The 20,334-nt window shown below is 29.0% G+C and overlaps 2 protein-coding genes across 7 annotated transcripts in view; one reads left to right on the top strand and one right to left on the bottom strand.

Moving 5' to 3' along the window:
• Positions 1-6,613, top strand: part of LOC116842412 (cytochrome P450 4C1-like) — a 15,177-nt gene extending 8,564 nt beyond the window's left edge. For 3 of the 4 annotated variants that reach the window (XM_032811611.1, XM_032811610.1, XM_032811609.1), the window contains 9 exons: positions 3,288-3,470; positions 3,650-3,719; positions 3,834-3,960; positions 4,031-4,097; positions 4,435-4,535; positions 4,681-4,749; positions 5,053-5,230; positions 5,591-5,770; positions 6,176-6,613. In XM_032811611.1, the coding sequence (XP_032667502.1) occupies positions 3,288-3,470; positions 3,650-3,719; positions 3,834-3,960; positions 4,031-4,097; positions 4,435-4,535; positions 4,681-4,749; positions 5,053-5,230; positions 5,591-5,770; positions 6,176-6,342 (1,142 nt within the window). In that variant the 3' untranslated portion in view covers positions 6,343-6,613. Of the gene's footprint in view, positions 1-937; positions 1,284-1,360; positions 1,594-1,966; positions 2,074-2,336; positions 2,428-3,287; positions 3,471-3,649; positions 3,720-3,833; positions 3,961-4,030; positions 4,098-4,434; positions 4,536-4,680; positions 4,750-5,052; positions 5,231-5,590; positions 5,771-6,175 lie in introns of those variants that run through there. The other variant, XM_032811608.1, reaches the window with a different exon arrangement.
• A 1,097-nt stretch (positions 6,614-7,710) lies between these two features.
• The window catches only part of LOC116842410 (laccase-5-like), a 15,787-nt gene continuing 3,163 nt past the window's right edge, over positions 7,711-20,334 (bottom strand). Inside the window, exons 1-11 of one of the 3 annotated variants that reach the window (XM_032811604.1) lie at positions 19,557-20,040; positions 18,420-18,624; positions 18,060-18,189; positions 16,968-17,125; positions 14,496-14,769; positions 13,912-14,116; positions 13,538-13,725; positions 11,721-11,928; positions 11,336-11,542; positions 10,582-10,818; positions 7,711-9,042 (exon numbers count right to left, since the gene is read on the bottom strand). In XM_032811604.1, coding sequence (XP_032667495.1) covers positions 8,891-9,042; positions 10,582-10,818; positions 11,336-11,542; positions 11,721-11,928; positions 13,538-13,725; positions 13,912-14,116; positions 14,496-14,769; positions 16,968-17,125; positions 18,060-18,189; positions 18,420-18,624; positions 19,557-19,629 — 2,037 coding nt within the window. In that variant the 5' untranslated portion in view covers positions 19,630-20,040 and the 3' untranslated portion in view covers positions 7,711-8,890. Of the gene's footprint in view, positions 9,043-10,581; positions 10,819-11,335; positions 11,543-11,720; positions 11,929-13,537; positions 13,726-13,911; positions 14,117-14,495; positions 14,770-16,967; positions 17,126-18,059; positions 18,190-18,419; positions 18,625-19,556; positions 20,041-20,334 lie in introns of those variants that run through there. The other 2 variants (XM_032811605.1, XM_032811606.1) reach the window with 2 other exon arrangements.

Genomic DNA, 20,334 nt, shown 5'->3' with positions numbered 1-20,334 from the left:
TCTTGTCAAACAATTTTAAAAGATTATTTAGGTTTGCGGCACGTCGCTTCTCGAGTCGTTCCGAAAACGTTCGTGAATTTTTAGTAAAAAATTCAACAAATATGGTTTCGCAAGCTACGTATACTTGATATGGTACTGTGTGACTTTTTCTTGTTTCCTCCAGTAAAATTTTCGCTTTGTAGTTACCGTTTTGAGTCGATTGATGCCACAAAAGAAAATTCGCAGCAAAATAAAGTCGTTTTCACGAAAACGACTTTAAAGCATGTTTAGAGGATTGGAAAAAACATTGGCATAAGTTCATTGGCATAGTGGGAGGGCATTACTTTGAAGGGGACGAAGTAAATTTTGATGAATAAATTTAAATCTTGCGTTTTACTGAATCATTCCCGATACTTTTTGATTATAGTAGTATTATTTAGTAATACTACTATAATTTGATTATAGTAGTAACTTTTGCAGCTGATTTATCAAAACAAACGAAATTTACGAAATTTACAAAAACAGACATTTGACAAGCTAAGGAAAACTCCAAAAAACTCAATGTCCTAACAATATAAAATTGTAACAAATAATACATTTAATACAAAAAATGGAATTGCACAATATATAAAAATACAATGCAAATTAATAATAATAACAAAAACAATAAAAACACATTAACATTAAAGTTAATACAAGTTAAAATCAATAAAGTATCAACGATAGGAGAAATCTAAAATTCTCTACACTGTTATCATCTTCGTGAATCATCTTCGCTCGTCCTTGAAGGACACGTTTGATTGCTATAATCTTGTTTAAGTGATGATGTAATCAGATATATGAAAAAATAATACGTCAAGTTTTTACGAGCACATTTATTATTGTAATGTATGCAAGACGACATTTTTATGTATGTGTATAATTTTCGCTGACTCTTGTAGTTCCTGTTTTTTGATGTTGCAACAGTCTTCGTTGTAACAGTGTTGTTAGTTGTGAAGCAGGAGGTGGAGCATATTGTGCTATTTGCTTCGCGGCCATACATATCAGTACATCGATTTGTTTAGAATTTTTATATCGATTTTTTTAAAGAATGTAAAGACGATATTTTTATATGTAAAATATTTTTGCGTTCTCCTCGTGTATACAGGGTGTGTGTGTGTTTCCAACACAAGCTATACAAAATTATATGTGAAAATACAGTGTCAATCTGAGTACGAAGATCCAGAATTTGGCATTTTGCAAACAATCAAGTGAAATTTTAAAATACTTATAAGGAAAATTGTCGAATCAGAGTGCACGATATTGTGAGAAAATAATGTGCTTAGCTCAGGAAATTTAAGTGAGACAGCCTACATTTTTGCTCATAATTTGTCTGTTACAGAGTTATCATTTGTTGAGCACGTAGAATTATATCGCATTGGTTATATTATCATTTAAACTACATCATGATATCAAGTGCAATATTAATTATTTTAATATGCATTGGTATAATCTACCTAATTATGGATTATCGTAAACGGTTACAATTCTTTCAAGCGGCAAATGCATTACCAGGTCCGAAAACGCAACCAATTTTGGGAAATAGTTATTATTTTCTCCAAAGAAATTTTGACGGTAATATTAGCGTTTATATATTTGTTAATATTACAGACGAATAATACAAATTTTGGAAAGATAAAAGTAAAAATTGATAAAATTACAGAGAGTTTCAAATTGGCATCCAAACCATTCATTGTAGTAAATTCAATTTACAATAAAGCTATTGAAGAGTGATAATCTCTTAAAAGAAAATAATTCAAGACTTTTCATGAAAGTAAATCATAAAACGTTATTATTTCAAAATAAAATTATTTGACATTAATTTTTTGAAAATGTGATATAATTAAATATAGAAAATTGTTTAACAATAACATATAATAACAATTAACATATAATAATAATTGTTTAACAATAACATATAATATTTTTGAAGTATAAAAAATTTCAGAATTCTTGAACAGTATATCTTCGCTCATGGATATTTACCCGTCTCCATTTCGGTTTTGGTTGGGCAACAAGTTAATTATTTTTATAAACGAACCAGACCAAATAAAAGTAAGAGTGCAACGCTTGCATTACTTATTCATTAATTCATTTATATATGCATGAATTACGAACAATTATAAGTCAGTGTTGTTGTTTATCTTGATAATATAAATCATTTTTGATAGCAAATTATCATCATTTTTGGCAACAAGCATCATTTTTTAATATATACGTTAATTAAGAAAACTATGAGTGTGTGTTTTATGCAAGTGATAATATAAACGTATAAAAAGTGATAATATAAACGTATAAAAAGGTTTTATATATTGCAGGTAATTCTTCAACATCCTAGCTGCTTCAATAAAAATGTGCTGTATGATACTTTGAGACCGTGGCTAGGAACGGGACTTATTACTGCTCCTGGTGAGATCTTGTAAAAAAACAAACTTATCTGTAACGTCTGTAAATAATATAATATGTAAAAAATACGTCATTATATTTTTACACAATGTTGGTTGGATGCAATGACATAATTTATTATATTAGTAAAACAAAGTAGAGCATTTAAGTTACATACACTCACGTTGAGCAACAGCATCTATTTTATTAATTAATAATATTTATTTATCTCAGTATCCCTGCCGTAGTAATACCTTGTAGTTTCTATGTTCAAATCAATGTTTATTAGAAAACACATTTTTACATTTTTATTAATATTTTAATTTCTAATTGATATGTAAGCTTGCGTAAACGTAATATATATATATATATATATATATATATGTAAGCTTATATAAGCACACTTAATATAATCGATTCAAACGTATTGAAATGAAATCTAAGAAGAAGTAATAATTATTTTTCTGCACACAAAAATATGCTTTGGGAGTATCGTAGTTGCATGGGGAGTAAATCATAGCGACAGATGTAGTTATACACACACACACACACACGCGCGCGCACACGCACACAACTTAACAAATTTATTAAAAAATTAAATGAGCTAATCTATTTGTGCATTTACAATATAGCCAACATTTTTAAAGTTAAACAATAATGTTGGAACTAACACAAAGCATTGTATGCAATATGAATCTAATAAAGTTTGTTTCAGGATGCGTTGCATCGTGCATGCAATATAAATCTAACAATGTTTTTTACAAAATACGTTATTTAAACATGCAATATTTAGAAGATTCACTAACAGATTTATAGTATTGTATTTGATAAAGAAGTGCGCTTACTTTTTTTTTCATTTTATCTTAATATCAATCTTTCCGCAGCACAAATATGGTTTGGACATCGAAAAATGATAGCGTCAAGCTTTAATACAAATATATTACGAGGATTCTGCGATATATTTGTGGAACAAACTTCAGTATTTATGGAGAAATTAGAACACATGGTAAATGATGAAATAGATCCTTTTCAACATGTAACAATGTGTACTTTGGACATCATTTACGGTAAGATGAAGTGCTTATTCGATTTTGACTTGTTTGGAAATTACTTGTATGTATAATAAACTTTTTAATATAAATATATAAACTATTATTTAAGATGATAAATCATATATTTTATTATATATTTTAAATATATTATATTAAAAATGATAAACTTAACTTTTTCATACGAAATCTTGAAGACACTTCGTTGGGTACCAAGTTGGGATCACAATTAAATGAAAATAATATGTATGTTAAAGCAATAATGAGGTATGATTCTCTTCAGACATTAAATTCTTGTAATTATAATGCGTTCAAGAATGGATTTTATTTAACAAGATTATCGCAATGTATAATTTTAGTATAATTAGTGTATAATTTTAGGCTAAAAGAGATAATTTTACACAGAATACGAAATATATTTTTATTTCCCGATATCGTATTCAATTTTACTCCTCTAAGTCGCGAACAACAGAAGCATTTAAATTTTATATATTCTACCGCGGAAAAGGTAAATATTTCAAATACATTTTCTAACGAAGTTGCACGCTTTGCATGTTATATGAATTTTTACTATGCAGGTAATAGAACAAAAGGAAAATGCGAGAGACAATTTAGTTGGGAATCAAAACCAATCTGATAAACCTCGTAAGTTTATTATCGTCAATATTTCTTTTATATATTTTTACGTGATATATTCATTCAGTTAATGTTATAATGTGTAATAATTACACGAAAAAATACTATATGTTATATTTTAAAATAATGGACAAATAAAGGGATACGTCCCCTATCTTTTATTTGCTACACGTTATTTGGACAGGCATAATCACATTCATTGAATGTGCATACAGTGGTAGATTTTTATTATTAAAAATATGAATAAATAAATACGCATGCAGCACATTCAATTCTTGTGATTAATTGACCAAAAAAAGCGTTTTTTTTTTTATTTTACTTATTTCTGTTTGAATAAAAAAAATAGCAAGAAAAGTGTTTCTCGATTTATTAATGGAAGCATCTGACGAAGGCAAGAAATTTACTAAAAAGGATATTATCGATGAAATCAATACCATATCTTTTGCCGTACGTATTATGAAACCTATAAAAACTTATAAAAACTTATAGAAACTTATAGTAACATGATGTTGTTTCCGTAATGTTTTAATAAAATTACTGATAAAACTGATAAAACCGATAGGACTAATAAAGCAAATTTTCGTTTACATAGGGTTCCGACACAACCGCAGTTACACTAAATTTTACGATGTTCATTTTAGCAAATTTCCCAGAAGTACAAGTACGTATTACATTTATTGAACTATTTTGAACATAATTTTGTATTTTATGATATAGAAATATTTTATGATATTTTTTGGATATTTTGATATAGAATTTTTATGATACAGAATTTCAATTAGTATGAAAATATAACAAAAGTACATTTATTGTACATGTAATAGCTTCTTAGTTTAGACTCTGTTTTCTTTTTACATTTTATGGTATGATATGGTATGATATGGTTCAGATATCATAGTTGTTTGGGGGGATTTATCTTTAATATTCTGTGTGTGAAATAAATAAATGCATAATTTTGCAATAGCAAAAAGTGTACGAGGAGTTACTGGAAATTTATGGTACTCAAGACCCAAAATCCACGCCTATCAAGTTCGAAGACTTGCAATATATGAACTATATGGAGCGTGTTATTAAGGAAACATTGAGACTCTTCCCCGTTGTGCCTCTCATAGGACGTCGACTTAATGATGATTTACAAATAGGTTTGCTTATAACGTTATTATGTAGTGGAGCAATATATAAGTATTGTACAGTGAGTAATAGTGTTCCGTTCATTATGGATACTTGGTCGTTCTGGACAATAAAATATGATTTTATTTCAATTACTCCTCATATATATATATAGTACAAGATCTTGAACGGATATCTTGGGGATTTGTGTGAAAATTTAGAAGTTCTCGGGATATTTTTAGGATATTCTAAAGACTTAAGTGGGCATTTAGCAATCCTCTGGATGTCTTTGGTATATCTTTTAAATCTTGTGTTATGGGACCTCCATTTGATATTTTATTATAATGATTTATAATTTATTATTAATTTATTTACAGATTAATATGTTTCAGGAGAATGTACTATACCGAAGGGCGCTGATTTTATGATATCAATATTATTCTTACATCGCAATGAAAATTATTGGCCGAAGCCGTTGACATTTGATCCAGATAGATTTCTTCCGGAGAATATGGCAAATATTCATCCATATAGTTATATACCGTTTAGTAATGGTCCAAGGAACTGTTTAGGTAAATATACATGAGCTGAATTCCCTGGTAAAAAAAGTTTATATAGAACGATAGAATAAAATTCTATCGTTCTATCGTTTTTTATCGTTTTGAATATGGATTTTGGCTCGTGAATTCACAAATGTAAATAGTATTCTATCGTATATAATAGAATACAATAGATAATGATAGAATTTCTATCGTCAGTTTCCTATATAATACAAATAGAACCCGATTCTTATAGAACCAGATAAAATATGATAGGATTTATATCTGCTCGCGAATGCTGACGCTTGCGAACGATAGAGCTTATAGAAAACAATACAAATTGATAGAAATTCTATCGTTCTCAATCGTCTTCTATCAACTTTTTTTACCAGAGTTGTGTTCTGTGACAAAATATAAAATTAACCTATAAAATTGTAGGTATGAGGTATGCAATGACTTCTATGAAAGTTCTCCTAGCAACTCTGTTGCGGACATATATATTAAAAATGGACAAGAAAGTCAAAATAGAAGATGTAGAATTGAAGATGGATATTCTGTTAGTGCCGATGAAACCTTTAAAAATTAGAATTGAAAAAAGGAAGTGATGGTATAATAAAGTATGAATGTAGCAATGGGGGAAATAGAGTTTTTTATTAATACAATTAGTTGATTTAATCTTACTTAAGACTTAATTATTATGTTTTGTATAGAATTTTGTATAGAATGTTACAATAGGTAAACTCAATTAGATTAATATATGTAGTGCGAAACGTTAATATAAGAAAATAATTACTCCTTTATTTTACTTTTATTACGGTTAATAAAATGGTGTTGTAATTTCATACATATTAATATATATTAATTATTTTAATTGAATATTTATTTATATTTTTCTACTCAGCATATTACAATTAAATATCCTTATAATGTGATTCACTATTGCGGTAAATGGAACCAAAATCCAAAAAGCAGGTTTTTGTTAACTCTCCGTAGTCACTTTGGGTCAAAATAAACTTAACTTAAACTTAAACTTAAACCAAACTTAAACTTTGAAACTAGATACCTGTTCATTCCGGAAGCTATACCTAGACATAGATACCTGTTTGTTCTAGGCTTAGAAATGACATAGAATCGCTATCTACGGGAAGTTTAAAGTATCCTTTGCAAGTACAGATTGAAGAGAGGTAATCAACAGTGTATTAACATTATACACAATAGTATATTAGCTACATACCCTTATAGAAATATTATACTAAGAATCATTGATAATTACTTATTTTCAGTATTAAAAATACTGGATAATAAGTAATTATCAATTATTCTTAGTATGATATTTCTATAAGGATATTGTAGTATTTTATACATTACAGTGTAGTGTATAAAATGTTACAATATGTAAAGTTATTTAGACTGACATATGTAACGCTAAGTGTTAATATAAGAAAAATAATTACTGTTTTATTTTGTTTTTACTGCGGTTAATAAAATGATGCTGTAATTTCAAGCATATTAATATATATTAATTATCTTAATTGATTATTTATTTGTACTTTGTTTAATATTGCAAGACGTTTATGTTGACCTCAATCTGTCTTACGTTCCCACAAAATTATAGAGGGGTTCAAATTGGCATCCAAATCATTCACTGTAGTAAATTCAATTTACAATGAAGATATGTGATAATCACTTAAAAAAAAATAATTAAGGACTTCTCATAAAAATAAACCATAAAATGTAATATTATTTTAAAATAAAATTATTTGACGTTGATTTATTAAAAACTATAATATCATTAAATATAGACAATTGCTTAACAGTAATATATTTTTGAAGTATAAAAAATTTCAGAATTCTTGAACAGTATATCTTTGCTCATGGATATTTACCCGTCTCCATTTCGATTTTGGTTGGGCAACAAGTTAATTATTTTTATAAACGAACCAGACCAAGTAAATGTAAGAGTACAACGCTTGTATTACTTATTTATTAATTTATTTATATGTTCTGTAAAGAACAAGTAGTTGGTCGACAAAATCGGCGATCACACGTCTTCAAAGAAATATTACGCCTATTCAAAACATTACGTGTTAATGTAACAATAAGTTGCGTTGATATAGTTACTAATCACAATCATTGAATCAATACTCTATTCTCTATACTTTTATTTTGAAACGCTGAATTATCTTTAAACACAGAATAAAACGTATAAATATTATTGAATTTTGTTCATCTTTGACGGATTTGTTTGATCGATATGACCTTCAAAGCTGAAGTGGAGTTTCAATAAATGATATAGATAGAAATAATAAGAAATCTTCGTAAAGTCAATTATTATTGTAATGCATGCAAAACAATATTTTTCTGCGATTGCATAATTTTGCGCTGATGTACATAGCTCTTTTTTTTGTTTATTCCTTCGTTCCAATAGCGTTGCCAGTTACTACAAGTCACGTAGCGTCAGAGGTAAAAAATATCCTGTTTGAATACTGTTTACTTCGCCGCAATATATATCAATACATCCATTTGTTCAGAAGTTATACCAATTTTTTAATAGAATGTAAAGACGACGTTCCTTTGTGTGAGATATTTTTATATTCTACTCGTGTATACAGAGTGTGTGTATATTTCTAAACGCAACCCATACAAAATTATGTGTGAAATTAGAGCATGTCAATCTGAGCACAAAGACAAACGGCATTTGGTATTTTGCAAACAATCATGTGAAATTTCAAGATACCGATAAAAAAGATTGATGAATCAGAGTGCGCGATGTTTTTGGACAAACTCTGTTAGCAAGGGTTTCATTGAAAATGTTTAAAATGCGATTGTTTCTTTGCGACAAGCGCGACATGATGTGCGCGACAATGCTATAATATGTGAAATCAATTAGATTGACATAAAGTGTTAATATAAGAAAATTAATTACTCTTTTATTTTGTTTTTATTACGGCTAATAAAATATGTAATTTCATACATATTAATATATATTAATTATTTTAATTGATTATTTTTATTAATATTTTTCTGCTCAGTATATTATAATTCAAATGTGCTTATAATGCTTATTATTGCGGTAAATGGAATCAAAATCCAAGAAACATGTCTTTGTTTAAAAAAAAACGAATTTTTATCTTTGTCGTAGAATTAATTAAATTAATTATTTTCGTCAATATTTTTCGGAAAGTTGTGACATTCTGGAAAATCTGTTGGTATAGGTGGCAAATCACGTGGTTTTCCAACATGAAAAACAACATTCATTCCTGCCATGGTGTGCCAACTGAAATGACAATGAAAGAACCACCAACCTGCAATATAACATAAACACGAGAATAATGTGTGTGTACATATTTGCTCTATGATTATCTTTATATATAAGATGTCCCAGCTCCTTTTTCGCAATATTCATGGCAATATAGAACAGATTAAGGTGAACATAGAAGTCCCATACCGTTTTGCGATATTCGCAATAAATCTCGAGATGTTAATTAAAGAAGATTAGTGAATGATTATGCGCTATATGGCGTCGTCTGCTATTGTATATTTATGCATTAGATCCAACTGAACAAAAATGTCCTCTACCATTTTGCAAATGACCACATAGAGTTTTAGATATTAATTAAAGAAAATATGTACATTATTGCGCACATCATGCAACAATTTTCTTTCATTAATAACTAAAATCAATGTGGTTATTTGCAAAACGATAAAAGACTTTTTTGTTCAATGACTTTTTTGTTTAATTTAATGACAAGCATGTGACAGCACACATCGCCACTGCAGCTCATTTATCATATCGTGCGTGATCACTTACCAATCTTCTTCAATTAATATCTCGAGAATTATTGCGAATATCGCAAAACAATGGGACTTTTATGTTCCCTTCAATTTGTTTGATGTTCCCACGAACGTTGTGGAGACGAATCTGAGACTCCCTATACATATTATACAGGATGTTCGGAAAGTGTTCTTTATAGAGTCGCGATGTACAAGTAGATTAAGTCAAACTGGACAAAAAATTTCTCTATTATTTTGCAAACAACCATGTAAAATTCTAAGTTGTTAATCAAAGAGGATTCGTGAATGATCACGTGCTATATATTAGATTCACATATTTCACAACTTATTTACGAAATTTCGTAAGTGAATTCATATACCATGTATTGTCTATAATTGATAAATATAAACTGATTATACTTATAATCAGTATATAACTTTCATATTCAACATGATGGAAAAGAGTAGTATCATAAGATATGATTAAACTACATATTCTTTTTATTTTTATCTGACCATTTTGTAACCATTATTATAAGTAGAATTATTATGAAAGGATATTATAAGTAGTTTATCATAAAATAATAATAAATACATAAAGCGATATTTACTATGATTCAAAAATATCAATTTATTATACAAACATCAATATTCAAGATGAAAAGTATAGTATTATATAATATGATTAAAATATATAGAAAGTCTATGTTGTACGGCTTCAGTGCATAGTAAATCGTATAAATCAATATAGGAATTCTATCCATTTCAATCTTATCCAATCATTTTCTATCAAATATTTTAAGCAGGGCTAATATACAAGCATACAATGGTAAACGTCGCCATCACAGCTAATCTACCGTATGACGCGTGATCATTCACGAATCTTCTTGGATTAATAATTCAAAATTTTACGTGATTGTTCGTAAAATGGTAAAGGAATTTTGTGTTCAGTTTGACCTAATCTATCTATATACCGCAACTCCTTCGTGAGTTATCGAAGATCCTGTATATATGTACTCTGTATATATGTATAATTATATATTATATATATAAACACTATATTTTTTAACCTGGATTATCGGCCTTGAAACGTAAGATGACATAACCGGTATTTGGTACAATCACAGTATCCTTAGGAGCACAACAATTATAAGAGCTATGTTGCTGATTATAAACTTGCAACTCATATTCTGCATCTTGTTCTGTTATATAACTCTTATTAATTGCATTCTGAAACTGGCCCGAGTACAGTACACAGAAATTGTAGCCGTGCAGGTGAAACGGGTGATTCAGTTCTTGCAAAGGCTCTGTGATACGTAACAATTAATCCTTATATATAATTCAGGACATTATCAATTTACTATTTACATTTCAACATGTTAAAATTGCTAATTCACAATATTAAATTTATATAGAGATAATATCACTGAAAATAACCAAGCCGATAGTTAATGACGATCTTCTAGACAAGTATCTAACTTTAGATATTCTTATTGTTTTGGAATTTAAATTATGGATATTTATACACACATAAAAAATATGTACATACATACATTAAATATATACTTTTTTATTCTCTCTCTACTAATAAAACAGTATCAGAATACGTTATTAAAGTACTGTCTGATGGTTTTGGAACAACTTGTATGTATGTATGTGTATAGGTGTGTATATATATTAAATAGATAATACACACGCATGCACACACACGCGCGTGCGCGTACACGTACGCGTACACGTACGCATCCATACGAGCACACACACAACTGTATTACTTTTAAAAAATATATATATGTGTGTACATATGTTTTGCAAATATCATACCTTTGTCATAGATCATCACATCCACGATTATGTCACGTGGAATATTATAAACATGAGTACAAGTGCAGGGTTCTGTACATGTAGACGGCATAGAATGATCTTCACATAAGAACTTGTATGGACTAGTCGCCAAAATAAGAGCTTCTGGCGGGTTTACATACGAAATGTTATTTATCCTACTTATTAAGTGGGATCTATCGATAGCAACTGAAAACAGATACACAAGAAGATATTTACTGCAGATTATATTGTACAAGAATGAAAATGCGGCAATTTATGACGTGTATTTATACACGTTTTTTTCATTATTTCATTTTTCTTCAAAGTCTTATTTTTAATTCAATTTAAACTTTCTTCTTGACTTTATATGTTAAATGGCTATTACCAAAGAATTTTTTGTAATCTGGTGAGTTCGTAGTAAATAGTTTGTACATATCTGGTGATAAAGTGTAATTGAAAAAATCGAACGACAGTTTTAATGACATATCCGCTTTTTCATTCAATAAGCTTTTATCCTGGTCTGACATGTCTTTCTTGCATGTTTGATGCACACAGAGATTTGTGCCGCAGTCCGTAGAATTCAGAGGATTAAACTGAAATGTTTATTAAATATTAATTTATCTTACTATATCAATTCTATATACAAGATGTCTGACACAGTGCGTAGCTCTGCTCGTGTGCAAGTAGAACTATGTCAAATATCCATATATCTTTATTACTTATAGACATCTTTATTACTTTTTTTTATTGAATAAGAAATTATTATATACACGGACTTCGTTCTTTAAAGTAAGATTAAAGTTGGAAAATAACGCGTTACTTATAACGCTGTTACCGTTATTTTTTTAATAATTGTTACTTTTTTGTGTTTATCACGGTACCCAATGAAAAATTTTGTATACATAATTATGTAAAATTATATAAATTGATATATAATTTTACAATATTATATATAATTATGTATTATAATTTGTTCATGCATATTAATACATGTTACTTACATATAATCACGTATAATTATGTATATAATTATATATATAATTATATATAATTTTATAGAATTTATATATATTTATATATATATTTTATAGATTTTATATATAATTATACATAATTATATATGGACAAATTTAAAATATAATTATGTAGGAAAAATTTTTCATCAGATAATGTTAACGCTCTTACAGTTACATTCTTACAGTAATGATAACGAATTCAGTTGTTACTTTTATCGTTATTTTTATTGATGATGTGCTCACACATTGATAGGGTGTATTAGGTATTGTTGATTGGATAGAAATATATCGATATTAGAAAAAAATATATAATTTTATCTTATTCTTCATGTAAAAATGATTGTTAATACAAAATAGAATTTTGCAATTTAGTTGTAAAAAGTTTTTAATAAATTTAATAATAGTTGTATAGTTCATTTTTGTAAGAAAGTATATTACATTAAGCATAGCTATTATTAAATTTATTAAAAATTTTTAAGAACCAAATTGCAACATCTGACTCTGTACTGACAATTTTTGTGTGGATTATATTAAAAAAATAAGAGAGAGAGAGGGAGAGAATCAAGCTCATAAAGAAAAGTTTTCCGAGTCAGGATTATTGCAGTTTTAAATAGTTTGTTCTTTTTAGATGAATTGTCTGCACTAAAAATAATAATTTAAGTTTAAAAATAATAATTTTATTTTAAAACCAGTTACATATTTTACTTTAATATTATAAAAAATAACGAAAAAGTGTGTGTAACGAACTGTTACTTTCTTAGTAACGGTAACGGTAACAAGTACTTTTTGAAATTAGTAACGAATAACGGTAACAAGTTTATTTTTAACGAAATGTATCGGTAACGGTAACGCATTACTTTTTTAAAGTAACGTTCCCAACTCTGAGTAAGCCCAACTATAATTCATTATCAAGTAAAGATAAAAAAATGATATATAAAAGTTTGTATCAGTAGATACATTTGCATTATGCAATTTTACTGTACTATTTATAATGAAGTCGAACGATTTATTTATGTAAATCGATTCTTCCCGTCACATTTTTACATACTCGTACGTAAAAATGAATTGCTGATGCATAATTGAAGCTTATACGAAGAGTTAAGAAAATTTTTACTTAATATCTGACAAACTCTGTCACACTGCAATATATTGCAATTGTAAAGTTAGGATCACTCTGTATACTCACAGTTCTATCAATATTTTCAGGTAGATCAGAATATAATGGCTTTGGTGATAACGATACATACGAACTGCCATAGTCGAGGATTGCCAATTGATATATACCCTCAACTATACATTCGCCGAGTCCTTTTACTACTATCCAATACTGACCCGGAGTTTGATTTGCGTATACCACAACATCAAAACGTTCACCTATATTCATGGAACATTCGTCAAAATATCTAGAATTCTATTTTATTAACCGAAGGGGATAATAGAATATTATTCTCTAAATAACTGCCTCCTCGTTCTCTTTAATGCACCATTAAAAATAATGGAGGTATTTTTATGTGACTTACAATTAGATGAAGCATCAAGTATGCATCGAGTAGACATTACCTGAAGCCATGTTGATCGCATTTACTTCTATAGGCTCCACATCTTCACCGTCTGTAGCAATTATCATCATCGAATGACTCTCAATTGACACTCTGACCGGACATACTGCGCCACACGCGTTGATGAAGCGAAATCTGTATTTTTTTTCGCTTACAACATTTAGAGTTGAATATGAAATGTTATTATTCACTCCAGTCGTAGGATCCTGCAAAAATCTAAAATTATTAACTTCGAATATAACGAAGCCATAGAATATATTGATGATGCTGAATAAATATAACGAGTCGCAAAGATTTCTCGGCAGAACATTTCAAAGATGTTAGTTTTCCATTAAAATTTTATAAAGAAATTACAAAGGGAGGGAGATTGCTCTTCTTTCCTGGATATTTTTACAAAGTTTATGCACAAAAAGCGTGATTTATTTATTTTTTTGCTTTTTAAAATATGAAATGATATGGCGAAGACCCAGAAAGGGAATTTAAAGAATTTCCTATTTTATATATTATAATTGTTAATATATTATGAAAATTTGAACTTTTATAAATCGTGATCAGGGTAGGATGAAATTGTAATCTCTTTCTCACCGTCCAATCGCCTCTGCCGTTGATTAAAAAATTTTGTGCAACTTGTCCTGAATTTGATCTGTATCGACCAGGAAAACGTTCCATAGTAAGTTCATGATACAAATCGCTGATTATTACTACGTGTTGCGGAAAGTCGTAGTCATATAAACGAACATGAGGATTGCTTGAAGGCGGGTCACGGACGATTAATGATCCATGCTGTCCGTCTATTATATGCGCCGCTATATGCGAATGATAAAAATGCGTACCCGAATTATCTGCGCGAAATATGTATCTATAAAAAGAAATCCCAAACAATTAATACTGGTGAAAGTGACTGAAAACAATGAAGTATTAGGAAATTACAGAGTTAACATTAGGAGATTAATAAGAATAATAAACACTGGCAATTAACAGACGCGCTAATTTGATATAATTGTACGATATACAGAAAAACTGCACATTGGATACTTATAAGTAAATCTACCTAAAAGGTACACTCCTATTTTTTTCTAATTTAGCATAAATGTAGAAATATAAAAAATATTTAAGTCATATTTTTTTCATTTTGGTCCATTTTGAGTTTCACGGGCAATTTATAGCTTTTTAATGTTCTCACTCCTATCATCAACAAGTACAAGAAAAATGTAAAAGAAATAAAATTGAATACAAGATATAGTTAAATAATTTTAACAAAATCGGTATAGCTCAGACACGAATCAATCAAATTTCTTTAGCCAAGATTTCAATCGAAATATTTTAAGTCTGTGCTAAATTAGTCAAAAATGACTCGAATCTCGGTCAAACCGAAATCCAGCGATATTAATTACAATTTTTACATTGATATAGCTGAGACACGAACCATTCTGAATTTCTTTAGCCGAAATTCCAATCAAAATATTTTAAATCTGTGCTAAATTAGTCAAAAATGGTTCGAATTTCGGCCAAACTGAAATCCGGCAATTTTAATTAAAATTTTAACAAAATCGGCATAGCTGAGGCACGAATCATTCTAAATATCTTTAACCGAGATTCCAATCAAAATATTTTAAATCTGTGCTAAATTAGTCAAAAATGGTTCGAATTTCGGCCAAACTGAAATCCGGCAATTTTAATTAAAATTTTAACAAAATCGGCATAGCTGAGGCACGAATCATTCTAAATATCTTTAACCGAGATTCCAATCAAAATATTTTAAATCTGTGCTAAATTAGTCAAAAATGGTTCGAATCTCGGCCAAACCAAGAAATTATTTATATAAATAATTTTTTTCAACTTTTTACATGTTTTGTTTTCACATTCTATTATTTATACAAATTTAAACATTCTATTACTTATACAAATAATTTTACACATTTGACTTTATATTCATAAACAGCAAACCAAAAATGCCTATATCTTGTATTTATTTTTATTTCTTATGCATTTTTATTGCACTTGTTGATGATAGAAGTGAGAACATTAAAAAGCTATAAACTGCCCGTGAAACTCAAAGTAGGTCAAAATGAAAAAATATGACTTAAATATTTTTTGTACTTCTACATTTGTGCCAAATTAAAAAGAAATCAGAGTGTAACTTTTAGGTAGGTTTACTTGTTAACTTAGTTTTCTTAAGAGAATATTGAAGCTGAAAACTTTATCGACAGAATACTGACATTTTTCTGCAAAGTTTACATTATATCGACGTTTATTATATAAAATTGCAAATGCTTTTGCGCAATAAAAGTACATGCAAAAAAATAAAAGCATTGCTCAATATGTGACAAAAACGAAAAAAAATTTTTAATGTAAAATCTCAAGATGTTAGTAGCGTAATATTTGCCTTATCCAAAAGTTCCGCAGCTCGTACATACCGAAAGTATGGATGCTTCAAATAGAAAAATTTTGAAGAACATTGCTGTATCTTCACATATGAATTCAGAAACTTAAGAATATCAGAAAAGTTTGCAGAGAAATTTCTGCACATGTGTAGTTTTCGATTAAATATGTACTAAATGTTAAAGTTATTTTGGCGGAGTGTGTACAAAGAATATGAAAAGGATAACGTGATAGTGACGATCGTTTCTACGTTATCGACATTGTTCGAGTTCGTCATCTTTCTTCTAGTATCTCCATAAAAACTAGTATAAAAATACACATATATTGGACATCTATATTGACTTTCGCGGTGTGAAGAAATGTTTGGTTGGACTTTTAGTTCACATTTCGTGACATTCAGTTTATTTCTTCAGAGAAGAGAACAAGTGTGCGTGTGTGTGTGTATACGTATGTGCGTGCGCGTGTGTGTGTGTTGTTTGTTTTTTGAAACTTATATCATAACCCAAAAGTAAACGTATATGCACTCTCAGCGATGAGTGTAGAATAAATATTTAAATAAATAAATAATGTTTATATATACAAATAATATGTGCATACTTATATATGCAAATAATACGGTAATAATACGTTATACGAATATGAAAAGAAATAACATTGACTTATTTTTTATTTTACCTGAAGCTTTCAGATGACATAATTGGGCATTGCGTTACGAAGGGTACTCCGTCGTAATATTGAGAACCTTTTTGAAATATTCCGTGCCAATGTATAGTAACCTCACTACCCTCGGCGTCGTTCTTCACATTGACTCTGATCGTATCGCCCTTGCAAACCTGATGAACGATCACTCTTTTGTAACATAACAATTTTAGAATTCCGATACATTATTAGAAAAGGAATGAATGACAATCACAATTGGAGTAACTTTTTGTTTGTGAAAATGTTACGGGAAGTAATCGTTTCCTACAATTTTCGAAGTTTTATTACAATATTACGTGAATCTTCACATCTATGTTTTAAAAAATTGACTTAAAGAATATAATTTTCTTAGTTATTTATGTGTCTGAAGATATAATTCGCCAAAAGTCCCTCTATTTCAGTGTGATATATAATTAAAAAATTATAAACTCTCTCTCTCTTTCATTCTCTCTCTCTCTCTCTCTCTCTCTCTCTCTCTCTCTCTCTCCCTCTCTCCCTCTCTCTCCCTCTCTCTCTCTAGTATTATTATAAATATTATTATAATCCAATTTTGTCAGAAATATAAAAGGTATAAATGTATAAAATGTATAAAAACGATAAAGCGATTTAACGATATAATAGTGTATAAAATGGGTAATAAAAGGAAAGGTTAGGAAAGTTTCAGAGAAGAAACAGAGGAGGAGAGGAGTTAGTGTGATGTAGAAAGTATGAAGGTAAATATGAAGGAAGTAAGTATGAAGGTAGGATAAATGTAAGCTAAGTGTAGGTTTAAGCGAAGAAGAATAATTAAAGAAAAGGCAAAGTATGTAAAGTATGAATGGATGAGTGGATGTGTGGATGGTGATAAGTTTTTATTTTGTAAACCAAGTCCTCTTCTTGGCTGTAGCTGAATGGTAAATAAATTACTACTACTACTAGTATAATCCAATTTTGTCAAAGGATATCATTGAAAAATAGTGTGATATGAGTGGGACACTTTGTATGCCTAATATTGAAAGAAAAAGGAACTTTGCATTGTCGAATTTTGCATCGATGTGTTGCTATTATCATTTTGAAGCGAATCCATACCTGAATACTCGGGCCTGGTATCATACGATTGATAGAAAATACCGTTTTCTCAAATCCATCACTTATGATACATTGACACTGTGAGTTTATCCTCGAGTCATTCACCGGTGGTTGACAAAAATCGCATGCTCTGAAACAAAGAGGTCTAATAAACAAATATTTTCGGGCTTAAAATTTCTTTACAACTGACATGTACTAAAGATAAAGATCACCTTTATACTACATTCACCAAGAGACGTAACGAGTTTTATCTAATTTTGGTCAACTTGAAGTGAATTTTTTCTTAATTGAAACTTTTCGCGCAAAAAGATTCTCTTTATTTTTATTACAAATTTAATTATGCGATTTATAGGTACATACTTGCCATTTGTCGTGTAATATTCGACAATAAATTGATAACAACACAGTTTCGGTGACTCTCCATCTTGGCATTGCCGTGCGCATTCTTCTGATGTTGAACATTGCTCGGACGGCGAAGCTGTTGATGTGGTAGAGATAAGTGGTGTTGTTTCCATATCTTCTACTGTTGGTGTTGATGACCACGACCACCACCACCACCAATATGCTATTTAACGCAACAATAGAACTTTTTTACATACATATATTGATAAGAGATATATCTTTATATCAAAATTCCTCAAAATGTAAATATACAGTGTGTCTGACGATAGCTGGAAAAACGTGCGCGTATATGTAGATTAAATCAAATTGAATGCAAAATTCTCCTCTGCCATTTTTCAAACAACCACGTAGACTTTTGGTTAATTAATAACATGATATTTTACGTGGTTGTTTGCGAAATGGTAGAGGAGAATTTTGTTCAGTTCAACCTAATCCACATGTATATACGAGTGTTTTCTCAGCTATCATCAAACATCCTACATAAAATGATTCGACTTAAACAGTTCCTATGAATTTCTTCTCGAAAGAAAAAACTGGTAATTAATATTAATCCCCCCTCTCTAAGTTTCTTCTATTATACGGTTGTATGGTTGAATAACTTTTTTAAAGACAGATTTATCGCACAGATTCCTACTTCATATCTTTTATTACCTTTCCAGTAAGCAAGAAATTATTAATACAACGTTACTACAATGATATTCAAGAACCTGTAATATTGTCAAATATGTAGTATTTAATACTGTATCGAACATCATTATGAACATACTTTGACCGCGATTTGGAAGTTTCAATAATGTTGAAATAGGGTTGCCATAACGTTTTAATCATCAGAAATATTTTTAAGATGTTGCATTGAAAATAAATGTTAAATTAACATTTGAAAAATATATTTTTTGTAATGTTTTTAAAACGTTTAAATAACATTCAGAAAAATCATATCGCAATAACATGTGAAAAATATAAATGCAATATTATTAAAAAATTTCTAAACAATGCATATGAAGTCAACGTTTCTAAACGTTAATTTAATGTTCCTTGCTTACTGAGTTATTATTTAAGCTACCGAACTTTTTTTTAATAAATTCACATAATTACCTTTACAAAACTGAACGTTTATACATATAAAAAACAATAGCACAAGCCTGCATGTTCTTGCGGACGGTCGCATGTTGTAATTAAACTGTAAAAATCGCACGCTTACAGTCCTATGTGCTGACGTCTTTTGAACACAGTCCCGATGCGCACTTACTTTTGTTTGTTCGCGATAGTCCAAACTTTCTTACTTACGAAAACCGACTTAATTATTTTGCGAGCGCGTTTCTTATCAGTTCTGTTAACTGTCTGTAAGTTGGTGCAATTTACGTCTCATTTTAGAGACTTTTTATTTATTTGTGCAAATAATATCTCCATTTCAATTTTTTAGAATATTTATCGGGTATATTAGACTAATGTAGAGCGCATCATTAGCACTAGCTATGACACATTTGAGATACATTATTGAAATACGTTAATAACGAAGTATATTTCGGATACTTTATTGTGTTTCATAAAAACATATGGAAAGCAATGATGATCTACGTAAATTGAAATGTACAATGATGTATGTATCTTGACTCTTCGCGTTTATATTAAAAATTAGAATATTCTACCCGAGATGGTTCGAAGTTAAGTTTATTTTAAAAAATATTACTATCAATTTTAATGTTGTCATTAAAATTATTTTGTACTTTCTATATACTATCTACTATCGTTCTATATAATACTATCTTTCTATATAATATCTACTATCGTTTCTCACCGTATTGATGGTGGTGGTGGTCATAGTCATCAACACTTGCAGAAGATACGGATTAAATAATCGATTAAATATACT

Source organism: Odontomachus brunneus, unplaced genomic scaffold, assembly GCF_010583005.1.
Source record: "Odontomachus brunneus isolate Ranch 3 - 2012 unplaced genomic scaffold, Obru_v1 Obru_scaffold_025, whole genome shotgun sequence".
NCBI classification, from domain to species: domain Eukaryota; kingdom Metazoa; phylum Arthropoda; class Insecta; order Hymenoptera; family Formicidae; genus Odontomachus; species Odontomachus brunneus.
Note: the sequence above shows the minus strand (reverse complement) of the source record. Positions and strands in the feature narration are given on the sequence as shown.